The 14,039-nt window shown below is 43.7% G+C and overlaps 1 protein-coding gene across 5 annotated transcripts; it reads left to right on the top strand.

Annotated features, from left to right (window-relative positions):
- Nucleotides 1-13,837, top strand: LOC131580300 (uncharacterized). Of its 5 annotated transcripts, none has more exons than XR_009277841.1 (4): nt 1-1,126; nt 3,566-3,613; nt 9,922-10,839; nt 13,353-13,837. XR_009277841.1 is itself a non-coding variant. In XM_058841373.1 (3 exons), the coding sequence occupies exons 1-2, from the start codon at nt 20-22 to the stop codon at nt 3,572-3,574; spliced, it is 1,116 nt and encodes a 371-aa protein (XP_058697356.1). In that variant the 5' UTR covers nt 1-19; the 3' UTR covers nt 3,575-3,613; nt 13,353-13,837. The 5 variants fall into 5 exon arrangements, 2 of the variants coding, with proteins under 2 accessions (XP_058697356.1, XP_058697345.1); XR_009277845.1 differs by having other exon boundaries at nt 1-1,404; XR_009277844.1 differs by lacking the exons at nt 9,922-10,839; nt 13,353-13,837 and adding an exon at nt 3,700-7,576 and having other exon boundaries at nt 1-1,404.
- The last annotated feature ends 202 nt before the right edge of the window (nt 13,838-14,039 follow it).

Below are 14,039 nucleotides of genomic sequence, written 5' to 3'. Positions count from 1 at the left end.
GCCCGGAGCCGCCGTGCCGATGCCACGTGGGAGGCGGCGGAGCCGCCGCCGCCGCCGGGCCGGAGCCGCGGCCCCGCTGACGCTGGGGACGGCGCTCGCCGGTCGCCGCGAGGAGGGGAGGTCGCGGAGCCCCCGGGACCGCACCGGGATCGCCGAGACCCGATGGGTGCTCGGCGCGGTGGCGCCCGGCTCGCGGCTCGGCCTCCCGGGCCTAGAGGCGCTGGCGGCGGCGGCCGGGCCTAGAGGCGGCTCCCCGCCCTGGGCGGCGCCCTCGCTGCTGCAGGTGCCGGCGGCGGCCCAGCCGGCCCCGCGGCGGGACGGCAGCGACCTGCCCGCCGGCGCGCCCGCCGCCCTGGCCGTGCTGCGCCTTCAGCCCGGCGCCGAGGGCTCGGCGCGGGTGGCGGCGGCCGGGGCCGCGCCGCGCCTGCGGACCGTCTACGTGAACCCGCGCTGGCTGGAGCGCCAGGCCGCGCTGGGGGCGGCGGCGGCGGCCGCCAGCCCCTGCGCCGAGGCGGCAGCGGCGAGCGGCGCGGCCGGGGCCCCGGCTCCGGCTCCGGCTCCGGCTCCGGCCCCCGCCCCGGCCCCGGCCCCGGCTCCGGCGGCGGCGGCGGGGCAGGGCGAGGCCGAGGCGGCGGCCACCCCCTACGTGGGGCTGCGGCGGCCGCTGGGCTACAAGCTGGCCAAGGCCACCAAGGAGCGGATCTGGCGGGGGGAGTTCATTGACCTCTTTTCCTTGCTCCACACAGAGCTGGCCCCCGAGCACGGCCCGCGCCCGGGGGACACGCTGGACCAGTGGGTCTCGGCCTTCCTGGTGTACGCCAGCGTGCTGTGCGAGAAGCACCCGGCGCGCTGCGGAGCCATGTTCAAGTACCTGGACACCATCCGCAAGCTGCACGCCACCTACGGGGGCACGTCCTGGATGAACTACGATGAGGACTTTCGGCGGCGGGCGGCCAAGAACCCTTCTCTGCCCTGGGGCGACGTCGACTTGGACCTGTGGATGAAGTGGATGGCGCCCCTCAAGTCGCTTGTCCCCAGGCGCCCGCGTGCTGAGAGCGAGACACAGGCCTCGCCGGCCCAGCCGCCACCGCCGGGCCAGAGCCCCAAGCAGGAGGAGAAAAGCCAGGTGTGATGGGCCGATGGCCGCGTGTTTCTCTGCTCCGCTGGCTGGGCATGGTGCTTCCTCGGACGGGAAGAGGAGAAAGGGGGTGCGCTTGTCTTGGTCGGCAGCTCTCTTCTCGTGGCACTGACCCTTTGCTCGTGCTGACCATAGGGACATGGTATCATGGGTGCCCAGCTGGCCACCGTGAGAGGTGTGCACATGGATGGATGCTCTGAGCAAATGTTTGAGCATTTATTGCTCCGGCCACCAGAAAATAGGAACCCCGCTAATTCCTTCTTCTGGTATAGTTTTGCATTTTCCTGAAGACTTTAGAAGAAAGATGTTCTGTGGTTTTGTTGTTTTCCTCTGAGTTGTCTTAAAAAAAATCAACTTTCCCAGCAATAGTTACTTGTATGTAAGGCAAAGAGTACAGACTCTTCTGTTACTATGGGAGCATGTGGGCAGTTGCAGGCAGTGTGGGATGGCAAAAAATTGATATGAATAAACTTCAATGAGAATGGCCACAGTGTGCAAATTCACCGTGATTTGAAGATTAAGCCTGTTTTGGGGCTCACTAGATTTAATTCACAAGTTAAGCCTGTTTTGTGGGAAAACATGAATGTGATTAGGAGAAGTAGGGAGGATCTTTTGAACTTGTTTTGCTTTCAGTATAGGCAGTGTTCTGTACCAATTCATATAGATCATATAATGATCTATATGAATTGGTACAGCCTGCGGTGGGTGCAGCAGGCCTCCCTTTCTCCTGCCTGAGGCATGACACAGCTCCACAGCTACAGAGGGCTTGCCTGTCTGTGTTAGGGGTTGTGCTGCTTCTCTTACACTGGTGACTGCAGTCTGCCAAATCCACAGCACAGAAAATGCTGAATGCTGAGTTCCATGCCAGCTGAATGAGAGATTTTGTTATATTGGCTGTTTGTTTCTAACCAATTTTTATTTTTTTTTTACGACTATAGAAAGAACCTTTACCTTCCAGAAGAATTTTTTGTAATTTATCAGATGCTGTGCTTCCCTGGGATTACCCACATAGAGGGGCTAAGTGCTTTGACTCATGTTAGCCTGGTCCCTTTTCAAGGCATCTGAAAGTGTTTGGTGTGTCACACCAAGTCTTGCCTTGTAGCTATCAAAAGTAACTTCTCTAGGCCAGCCTGTGACAAAGAAAGGGAGCAAACACCATGCAGTAAGACAGATAAACCCAGGCCTGTTGGCCTTGCACCTTCTGTGGTTGATGCTCTGTGTTCTGCAACTCTTTCTGATATGTCTGTTTACATTTTTCCATTCTCAAGGTGAACAGCTTAGTTCTTGTTTTTCTGCAGATCTTATGTGAGTACCAGATGGGCAATGGCTTATAGCTTTCATGTCATCTGAGACGGGGACCTTCAGCTTGTCATGTTAACCACTCTTGTAACTTCTCCCACAGCAGCTGGTCTGTCAGTGCTGAGCTTTGCTCGGTTGCCTGCTGAGGCACCAGGGGACTCGATCCCCTTTGATTTAATGGAAATTTCCTAGTTGATTTTGATCATTTTTTTTCCCCAGAAAGTGTGTAAAGAAAAAAATAAACTTGTTTAACTGTTACAAAATACCAAATGTTTAATGTTTGTAAAATGATTAGTACTTTAGGAGCACAATGAAAAAGTAAAACTTGAGCAACTAATTGTGTTTTCAGCCACCTTTCTGTTATTAAGCAGTTTTTAATTGGTAGCATATAGTCTCTTATAGCTGTTTATACATGTCCTTAAATGAAATGATGGTTTGACCAGCTGTCAGATGTAGCTGAGGCCTAGGCTAAAGCATGCGTTTATCATTGCCAAGGTTGCAGCAAGGAAATATTTTCTTGGAGGTGACCTGTGTGTTTCCCCATATCTCCCCAACTCCTTGCAGGCTCTGTTTATGTTGTGTAAAAATACTGCAGCAAAATAAGATGTGATGTCACACTTGGGCAAAAGAACTGGAGAATTAAAGTGGGAGAGAAGAGCCTTTTATGGGCATACGACTTTGGTCAGAACCTAAGCTTTTCCACATTCATGCTGTCAAGAGGAAGAGAAGGTGTTTTACAAAAACCTTTTTTCCCAGATTGTTGGTTTGAACTGATTTTGTTTTTGCAGTTTTGAGGGATAGAGTTAGGCAGCCTGCGTGGATTTCATTCCCCTTTTTAGTCCAAGACTCCTTGAATTTCAGCATCATTTAGTTTAGTCCATCATTAGTTTCTCTAATTCTGCATTTCCACAAATGGTTAAACATTAAAAATGAAGTATACAAAGTGTTGTGTCTGAAGATAGCTGTCCTTTGTAAGGCACTGGGGAAAACATGTAACTTTCCTCTGCATGGAAAGACAAAGTGAGAAATCATAGTTTTAGTTTAGTTTGAGCATCTGTAGGATAGCTGAGATTCCTGCAAATTTATGTCTGTGTGTATAACTTCAGACAATTCTCTTTTTTTCCCCAGACTCCATGAAAACAGAGGACCAGTTGGGATGGAAGTCAGACTAAGTGGGTGAGTTTATTTATAATACTGAATAACTTTGGATCTTAAATGTTTGCAGATTTGTTAAATACAGAATTTCTTATTGGTGCCAACAGCCTGACTCCGTTGGTGTTTAAGTGGAGCTCTGGTATTCTAGTGCATTCTTTTACCTCTGCTTCTGTTGCGTTGCAAGCTGTGCTAGAGAAGACGTAGGAAATTCATTTTACCCAATCAGCAATTGTAACAATGGACTACAAACCTGCAGAGCAAGCCAGTTTGCTGGAAAACAGGAATTCCTGCAGCGCAGCACTTGTCACAGACTATCCAAAGAGGGCAAAGATTCAGGAAGGTGAATAAATTGAACACTGGTTGAATGAGGTCAGGAACACTCTCCTGGAGGAGAATCCTGCCCTAAAATACTACTTTGAAAGTAAAAGCCAATTTAATGCACAGATTAAACCTTCTCATTTGACCAAACTTGTGTGCAATCCTGGATCTTTGCAGATTACAACCGGACACTTCAAAACCCTATGTATTATATTTGTTTTAAAAAAAATAAATCATAATTTGTCTTGTTACAGCTGTTATTTTTGCCATTTCATTGGGAGTATCTGCAACATAAATGTGTATTTGACTCAAAAAAGTATATCATACACTCGGGATAATAACTCAGGTTGTCAACAGAATTATTCTGTGAGGCTCAGTGTCCTCTCTCCATTGTTCTGCATTAACCATTGCTGTCATTGCTGGATAGCCCAATAGTGCATTACAAAATTCTTCGTCAGTTATAATGATTTACCTAAGTTATAATTCTGTTTTTATCCTAGTAGAATACTTAAAATCCTGACCATCAGACTAGACCTTTGTCGTCTGGTGTTCATGAAAATCTTTTTCACTGATTCATGGTTTTCATTCTGCATCTCAGTATTTTGTTTTCTTCTCCTTTTTCATCACATACTAAGGGGTATGGTCAAGGTAATAATATGATCCAGTAATGCGCATGATGGTAAGGGTTTGCCTTTAGTTGTTTCAGGAAAAAGCTGCCATTATCTCCTTTCCCTTTCTCAATATTTCCAATAATATGCATAACATAAAGTGTTTGTAAATTGATATCAAACTGTTTGTGACTTCACCTAAATAAATTTTTATATTTAAATGCTATTCTTAATCTTATCGGGTTTTTTCCTCCCTTGTTTTTGTATTGCCACTTCTATTTTGTATTTACTTTTTTTCTATCATCTGACTTTTTACACAATTTACAACTGAATTTTAACTAACAAGTGAAAATAAATCAGCCTTTGGAATTTTCTTCCAATATTTTGGATAAAGACTCCATAATGTAGTTGTAATTGTTGTAGCTTATTCATCTGCCTGTTTTTGAGACAGTGATAGAACAAATCAGGCCTTGAAAATGAAATAGCTTCGGTACTAAAATACCCATATCTTAATGGCCTCCAAACTGAAACTGATCTAGTGAACGCTGCGATTCCTGCACTTGGTACAGTAGAATATAAAGCACTTTTACACGTTACAAAAATACTTTTTGTTTTCAAGAAGGGGCTTAAGCTCAATCATCAGTTCACTCATGCCGTTTTTTTCTTGCCCTCCTGTTTTAAGAAATCAGAAGTTGGTTACTCACTGGGCTGTGCTGTGTTTGTTTCCATCATTGCTACATGAACCACATGGCTGCTGCATCACTGCAGGCATCTCTGCCGGAGCAAGTGCTGTAATAGTGGCAGGATTTGGGGAGAGGTCTGGGAAGAGGTGGATGTGGAGTGAGGAAGGGTGAGCAAAAACTGGTCTCATCTGTTTCGCTGACGAATTGTATAACTGTTGTGTCTTAACCTAGAGACTCAGAGCAGCAAAGCAGCAACAGTTTTGGTTTTTGCGTCCTCTTTGGGAGCAGCATGGCCAGCTGGAGTCTAAAACACTTCCTAATGTTCTTTGCTGGGTCCTTCTGCCAAGAATGTTTTGGGTTTGTTTGTTACTCTCTCCAGCTTTCATACAGTCTGGTGCCCTTCCTGGCACTCTGTCACCTCCTAGTCTCCTGGTTGCTACTGTTTCTGGGTTAGACCACCCTGTCTTCCATGTCTGCTGTAGAGAATTGCCAGAGCTCTACCTTGCTCTCCAGTGTCAGTGGCTGCTTTAAAGTTGCTGCCTGCTTTCATAATGAAATTGTGTTTCATTTTATTGGCAGCAATGTTTTTGAAACATGTGGGACCTCCTCCCTTTGCTGTTTTTCTTCCTCACTCTCTTTGAGCCACCCTGCAATTTCACTGTGGTACTTGTGCATCTTTGTTTTAGGGTTTACTGCTGCATGTGTGCTTTGCCTCTCATTGCTGTGTGCTCTACACCACACTGTGCTGTAAGATTCTGCAGGAAATTTCCTTCTATACTAGTTTCTTATGAAAATGTTGGACTTCAAGGAGTTTCTTCAAATTTCAGCAGTTAAGTTACTGCATAGGTTTGCCTCTGTCCTTGACACTGGGGATAACTATAGCTACGTGCTGTGTGAGGATGGAGCACACACTTGGAGAGAGGCTTGGGACTGAACCATGATCCTGTTACTCTTGGGGTAACTGATCTGCAGTGGAAACCAGCAATACACAGGAGTTATTTTTCTATAACTACTGTTTCTCTAAATGCTGTTTCATAGTGTGGGGGGGATGTCTTTGGTGTAGCTGCACTTTCTTATGCTTTGCTCAAAAGATTTTGGGCATTTGTACAAAGGTGCAAGGCAGAGCTTTTCACTAAGACTGATGGAATTTCCAATTAGGAATATTTATGAAGTGTGTGAGACTTGATTTGTTTGGGAGGATGGGCAACTTACGGAAAAACAGTTTTCTCTCAGTTAAGTAGAATTAAAGAGCATACTTTTGAGGAGTAATTTCAAATAAGTTTATTTTTTGGGATATCTAGCAGGATAGCTTTTTTCTCGCACAGGTATGCTTTTTCATGTGCTGGATTGATATGCATTGTTATTGCAAAGAACAAATCAAAACTAGTGCAGTGTGATTCTGACAGCACAAAACAAGTTGCAACATAGGGATAAGACTAAAATACATAATTCTTTAAGTAAGCTGATGTGCTGGGGGCGTTCAGAGTTGAGCTGTTGCAGAAGTAGAGTCAAACAAATGGGATTTCTAACTTCCACCTGTGTACAGCAGTTCAGTTTGAGGTATTCCAAGCATCTGAAACGACAAGGCTGTTACTACTCTTCTGGCCTTATTAGTACATGGATGTGTCTTTAAAGATCAGAATGTTTTGCGTATGAGGTAGTCTGTTGCATCTACAGTTGAACAAAATTACTTCCAGTCTCTGATGAGATCTTCTCAGTTACTCAGTGTGACTTCCAATTTAAGCCTCAAACATTGCTTTGCCATCTTCTGCTGTCTCGAATCATCTTACCAATTTGGTTATCTTCTTTATAAAAATCTGGTGAGTACAGCAGATGTGTTCTGAGGGCAGTGTCTGATCAGCCTGTCTGTATGTATGGAGCCTTTTGCCCAGTTGCGTGGGCAAACATGCATGAAGGAAGTCAGAGTGTGTCTTCAAGTGTGGCTGAGTGGAAAACACACAGGAGGCTCCTCAGCTACATGCCAGGCTTGTGTGGTTTTGAGAAGACAGTGGCATTGGCAGCATTTTTTCTGGTAAAATCAAACCCAAAAGCCCCAGAGACTGTTGTAACCATTGAGGGAAGGGATGTGACTCCGTTCTAACAGCCTTGGTGGTGGTGGAAATGTTGCCTAGTGAGGTTACCAAACTTCTTTTCAGGTCGTAGGCTTAACAGGGACTGCAACAATTGATAGTGTCTGTGGGAGTGCTTTTGGTAACTCTTCCCATGGAGAGATTACATCTCTGAAAACTTGGCTGGAGAAACTATAAAGATCTTATTTTCCCCTCTTGTTTTGGTACACAGGTTTGGTTTTTGCCCTATCATGAAGTTTAGCATGCCTCAGCCCAACACAATAAAGGACATTTTGATCTATAAAATCTGGGTCCAGCATTTTTTTTTTTCCTTCACCTGGGAATTCTCATCAAAACCCACTTGGCATTGGTGTAGTTTAGCAGTTTACTGGGCAATCAGCTAAAGAGCAGCAGAGATTTAAATAGCAGAAACATGTTTACAATATCTTACTGTTTGTAAACTTGAAATAATTCACTAAGTACTTTTACCTTTTTTGGTGGTTGTAGCTCTTTCTTGACTTTAAGGAATACTTTATTTTCTGCAATGTCTCAGTGCACTGTTGCTGTGTCAATATTTCCAAGGCAGCAGGGGAATGTTTACATAAAAACAACAAAGTGTTTTCTTTAAATTTTTTAATTGCAAACATTTGTGTCCATTAAATCCTTTCCACAAAACTTAGGTAGCTTTTTTCTTTTTTTTATTCCATTCAAAGATGGATCATATTCCGTTTCCAGATTTTTTTTTATTTTCTGAACCGTGCAATATGAGCATTTTTTCTGAACCTACAGCAGCAGGTGTAGAAGATTCCACTTGCCACTTCAAATGGTATTTCTAATGATCTGAAGTCAGGAGTGGCTGTTTAAAAACAGCTACATCGCTTACACTGGCTGCAGATATAAGCACCATCTGCATTGCTGATACTCAGTGTCCATAAATGCCCTCTATTACCCCCAAATATGAGGTTACATCAAGGTAGTGGGTAGTAAAGTATGCTGATATTGGTTGGTGGGGCTGCTTAGCTGTTTTTTTTTTTTCACTTTGTAACAGTGACATGTCATTGATGGTGTTCAGAACAAAGAAATACCACCAGGGCAGGCAGATGGTTCCCTACTGTGTACATGTTCCTGGGATGATCTATGCAGTGCTAAGGGAAAAGATTTTTTTCCCCAGCTTTTGGCTTTGGAGTGACAATTACAGAAGTAATTGTGAACTTAACAGAGGTGCTGGGATTACAAATGTTAGCAGCTCTGCACTGGTGATAATAAAATAAGGTCTGAGGTGGGGAAATCTCTGTGGGTGCCTTTGCTCAGGGCATACAGGTGTGTGTCTTGCTGCACTTGGTGTGACTGAGTGGTCTTGGAGTGGTATTGGATTGGGAGAAGCATTTAGTTTTCCTTTCCTGTGTCATTTTCCTTGTCCTTTCTCCCTCACCAGCAGTCTGCCAAGCGAGATATGTGACCTTGTTACTGAATATTTGTGGATAACAGGAAATCTCATTACCATTACATGGAGTTGCTGGGAGAAATGAGTGAGTTTATACCTGTAAAATCATGAAGTTTTTCCAGGAGCAGCACAAAAATTTGGTGGTATTCAAGGGCAAAACAAGTGACTTTGAGGATACCCAGCCTGTCACTTACTTTCCCATTGAGGAAAAGAAGATGCAGCTTTGTGGCTTAGTGTGTGGTATTGACCAGTGGAAAAGCTTTGGGCAGAGTATCTCAATGAGGTTTGGTTGCAGAAGGTAAATTATGTGCATCAGTATTGCTGCCGGTGCTTCGTGGGCCAATATATGAGCAGAAAAAGGAGCCCAGCAGGTGAAGTTGACAAGGCTGTCAGTGATGCTGACCCACCAAGCTTAAGGGCATTTCATGGAACTGATTACAGAACTTTGGAGCCCAAGGAAGTACCTTAAAAACCACTTTTCTTCTTGTGCCTTATCATGTTTTTAAAAAGCCTCACAACAACAGAAAACCACACAGCCACAAAGCATTTCATTGTATGACAGGAATATAGTTGCAAATGCTTTCTGAGAGGACAGTGGGTGATACCTGATATACACCATTTCCTACCATGCATTTTGATTTAAATATTTTGATTGCCTGCAAATGAAGTGAAGTAAAATTGAATCTTTCAGTATTATTAGAGAACAATACAATTTACCCATGTGTTAAAACAATTTTTTTTTTTACTTTTGTTAGCAAGCATTTAAAAACCTGTTTGATTTGTTTGGGGTTTTTTGTCAGTGCTCAAAGCATTGAAAACACACCCTTAGCACATTACAACACTGTTGCACTGCTGAGAATAGCACAAGTTGTTCACAAGCCTATGTTGCACAGAGGTATGAATATAATAATAATTTCAGTTGTTCCCCATCAGATGGGGAGGAATGAATAAGTACATCCTTTACCTGCCTCTTGTATGAGGAAGCTGTTAACACGAAGTGCTTCCCCAAATGGAGAAGCTGAGAACTAGACCTTGGGTCACCTGCTTCCCCACTGGTTCACAGCATCAGAACTGCTGGCCGTGGATACACAGCACGCTTTTGCTTCTCCTGATCTCCCCAGCCAACAGTCCCTAAATGAGCAGTTTCTGGAGAGCATGGAAACAAAGAAACTCTTCCTTTTTGTGTTATTTTTTTTCCCCCCCACAGCTTCAGTCTCCACGCCTTGTTCTCTGAAGCTCCTGCAAGAAATGCTGTAACTGAGAAACATGTGAAGATGGCTGAGATGTTTACTGCTGAGTGTAAGAAAAGTGCAATGCTACTCAGCTTTCCTAAGTCTGGGAATTGTTTGTTATAGCCTGGTTAATATCTTCCAGGGGTAGAGGACCAGAAAAGGTAAACCTATGTGTTGCTGTAGCTTGTGTTGCCTAGGAGAGTATCACAGTATGCCCTGTATATTGAAAGATCTGGCTGTGGTAGGAGGTAAAAATTACTTGACAGATGTCTCCTGGTAAGATGGCTTACTCTATGGCTTAACCTGGCAAGCCACAGGAAAGTAAAACATGTCTTAATTCTCTTTCAAAATGCACAAGTGGCTTTCTTGAGATAGTATTGTTGCCTTGAGCATGTGTGCCTTTTTGATGTAGAGTGTTTTAGAACTAGTGATTCAAGTGCTGGGCCCTGTCAAGCAGGAACTGAAAGCTTTGAAATGTTAGTTGTAGATGTTTCATCTGTGAGTTTGCTCTGCTTAAGACTACTGGCAATGAAATTAACTGATGTATTCATATTTTAATGCCTGTGAAGTTGCACCACAGGTTTACAGTGTCATTATTAATTATTTTATGCACAGCAATCAAAGGACCTAATCTAATGATTTGTCATCTTCCCTCCTGCCACCGCCTTCCCTGTTCCCCCATCCCAATCTGTGGGAGAGATACCACTGTGAAAAGGAGAGCAATTTCAGGCATCATGATGGAAGCTGGACTGACTTAGGAAGCTTCAGAGAGCGCCATTTACCTGATGTTCTCCTCTCTGTTGCTGCACCCCTTGAAAAGAGACAAGGACTAGAGGCAAAGAGTCAGCAGCACCCGGGTGGGTCAGTGAGGAAGAGTGAGCCCTCTGAGATAGGTAAGGATGGAAAAGTTTTCAATACTTAATAACTTTCACCTATGGTGTCCATTCTAAGGATTTGGTGAAGTAGGAAATGCACCCACCCCACACACTAGTACTGACACAGAGCTCCAGAAAAGGGGTGAAGTTTGGGGCTGGCTTTAGATTCCCTGCTTTCCCTCCTTCTCTTTGCCGTGCTTGCTGCAGAGGCTTTGGCAGGAGGAAGGGGGCAATTCATCACCCCTGTTCCTTGTGACACCTGGGCTTGTGGAGTTCCAAATGGTGCTGGAACAGTTGGTGCTGCTGGGAGAGGTGGGTGAACTGTGGCTGAGGGCTGGTGGGAGCAGTACAGAAAATCACATTGTGCTGTGCCAAGGCTTCACAATGACTGCCTGAACTTAGCATGCTCTAGGAGCTCATGGTGGAAGCAGAAATTTAGTTGATGTCTAGAAAGATGAGTTTGGCAAATTTATATATCAGTATTGGAAATTGTAAATACAGAGCCACAGGAGGCAGGAGAAAACATAGTCAACAGTAAATTAGGGGAAATAATCTATTTGGAGGCCTCTTTCAAGCAGTAAGGAAAAAGCAGAGTCTAAGACTTGTGTGTAATGTTAAGGACAATCAATACTGAGACATAAATTGTAGAAATGCATAGATTTTACAGATCAAATCGTTGAGGGTGGCATATATTTGTTCCCTGTGTTGTTTCGTATTGGAGTTTCTACTCCAGTCTTTGTCCTGGAATCTGGAATTACTTCTTTCATTTTTGGGATTTTTGGGGGGTTTTGTTTGTTTGTTTTCATTTGGTTGGGGTTTTTTTGGGGTTTTTTGTTTGTTTGTTTGTTTTTTCTGTTGTTGTTGACTAGGAGTTCCCAGGGCAGTCAGTGGCAATGCCCTGAGTCGAAGCTCTTTGGAGTTCTCTTAGATACACTCATGGTTTACCTTCCAGGTGTGCTCCTTTGCTTTTATGTCTGCTGGATTTTACCTCCTGTTGTTCTGTGTAGTTTGCCAGGGCCCTTGGCAAGTTCAGTGTTTCCTTTAAAGATGATGATTCAGCCCACAGATTTCCAAATATCCCAGTGTTCCTTCTAATTTATTCTGAATGAAGGTGCTTCCAACATCTCTAAATACCTCTGTTAGGTAGTGGGTAAGAGAAGCTCAGCTTGTGTGTGTGTCTTTATTTTGTTCCTGTCATGTGCTCTTGTCCTCTGTGCTGTTCTTTACAGTGCAAGCTTTTACTTCTCATTTTTCTAAAACAAAGCTTACCTTAGGATGCAGCATTATGTCAAAAAAATACCATTCAACCCATTTTGTTCAAAGTGAAGCTGCTCCTACTGCAACTATATAAAAATTACTCCACTTTTTCTCAACAGATGAGCCTCTTACGTTCAGCACACTCACATACATTTATTTATTTGCAGTTTTCCAATCAAGTGTGTTCATTGTTGAAGATGTTATTTTAACAGGTTGTAGCATCTTAAAAGTTATTTGTTTCATCCAGAAAATAGCAGTTCCTATAAAACAGAAAAGGTTCTGAAAAGCCATCTCAATTATTCTAAGATGTTTTGTTCCTTTTTACTCCCTGAAAGAAAAATTGATTGACCTAGGAATTTGCACAGAAATTTCTCTCACTTTACTGCAAAGCCCTAGAAGTACATTATAATAATCTTTTCATGCACTTTTTACTGCATAAAGGTGTGTGTGCTAACAAAACATGTGTCCTGGCTTTTACATTAATGAAGATAGCCTGCAATACAAGTGAGATGTTTCAAAACATTTTTAAATCAGAAATTTTAAATAATTTCTCTCTTTACTTAGAGGATAACCAAATTATGTGAACCCGTTTCTGAGACTATATTTGTAGCACTGTCTTTAGTTTCTATTTTGATGTTCCGACTTGGAGCCAGACTTCTTTTTGTGAACTTAGAATTTTTCTGGCACAATGCAAAAATGGCTCTCTTTTATTATTCTGAACATTTTGCAAAATGTCCTTTCAGAGCAGATTTTTCTAAGTTAACCAACACTTGTGCAGCCATTTTCTACTTTTTATAAAACCACAGCTGAAAGGAGCAATTAAAAACTTGACTGCTGTTTAAACTTGGATTTGAATCTGCATTTAACACAAGTAAGCTCTCATTTCAAGATTGTTTGATGCAGCCGTTTCCCCTGTCAATGTTAATCATACTTTTTGGTATGTGCAGACTGTAGGATCTGGCGCTTAGGGATTTAGAAATCATGGGCTCTCATTCAAGTGATTCCAGATGGGTGGATTTTTCCTTTGGAGACTCCTGGGCCTTCCCAAGACATAACTTGTACCAGCCAGTCCACACTTGCAACACGATGCCTCTCGAGAGTCATTCGGTGTAGCTGGGCTGTACTGTGCTTGGTGAAGCTGCACTGAATTTCTCTCGTCCAGACTTGCAAGCAGATTAATACTAGGTCTTACCAATATCAGCATAAAAAGAAGCACATGAAAAATCCCTGGAGGCGGCTCCCTACATACTGTCTCACTTTCACTGTCACTCCAGGAGCAGCAAGGTGCTCTGTGCAGCAACAGCTGAGCTGATCCTGACGTCAGTGCCACAGCTGTGACAGCATGCTGGGGATGTGGGTCCTGGCGAGTCCCAGTCCCTGCTCACTATAAACAGTGTCCCCAGCAACACAGGAACACAAAGGAGTTGAACTGCTGCTCATCTGTGGCTTTTGTCCACCTCTGTAGTGTGATGTACAGAGCTAGGATGTACTCACAAAGCACTCTAAGCATAGGAGAGCACTGGACCCAAGTCACACCAGTGCCAACCATGGCAGTGACTAAATCTGCATGTGACTGAGCTGTGAGCCTACTGTACAGGATGCCAAAGCATTGTGCCTTCCTACCTTTACTCTCCTCCCCAAAATATAAAGCTAAGTTTATATTAATGTAAAACAATTACATGCAAATACCAAGTGGATTTCATTCTCAAGTTTTAAATAAATGTCAATGGTCTAAGCACAAATAATAAATAAAGAAATAAATGGCTAGATGTGTCTGTTTTATTCAAAGCCACATTTGCAATTCAGAAATGTTTGTTGGAACCATCAGATTTTTCCCATCTCTCAAGCAGAGAGAGAGAATCTTCTGTTTCTGATCCTCAGAAGGTCAGCTTCCTCAGGTGATGCACTACTCATGGGTGTTTTATATCTATTAACTGCAACAGCAGTCCCTGTCTGAAATT

This window comes from Poecile atricapillus, chromosome 1 (assembly GCF_030490865.1).
Source record: "Poecile atricapillus isolate bPoeAtr1 chromosome 1, bPoeAtr1.hap1, whole genome shotgun sequence".
Classification (NCBI taxonomy): Eukaryota; Metazoa; Chordata; class Aves; order Passeriformes; family Paridae; genus Poecile; species Poecile atricapillus.
This window is presented reverse-complemented; position numbering and strand designations above follow the sequence as displayed.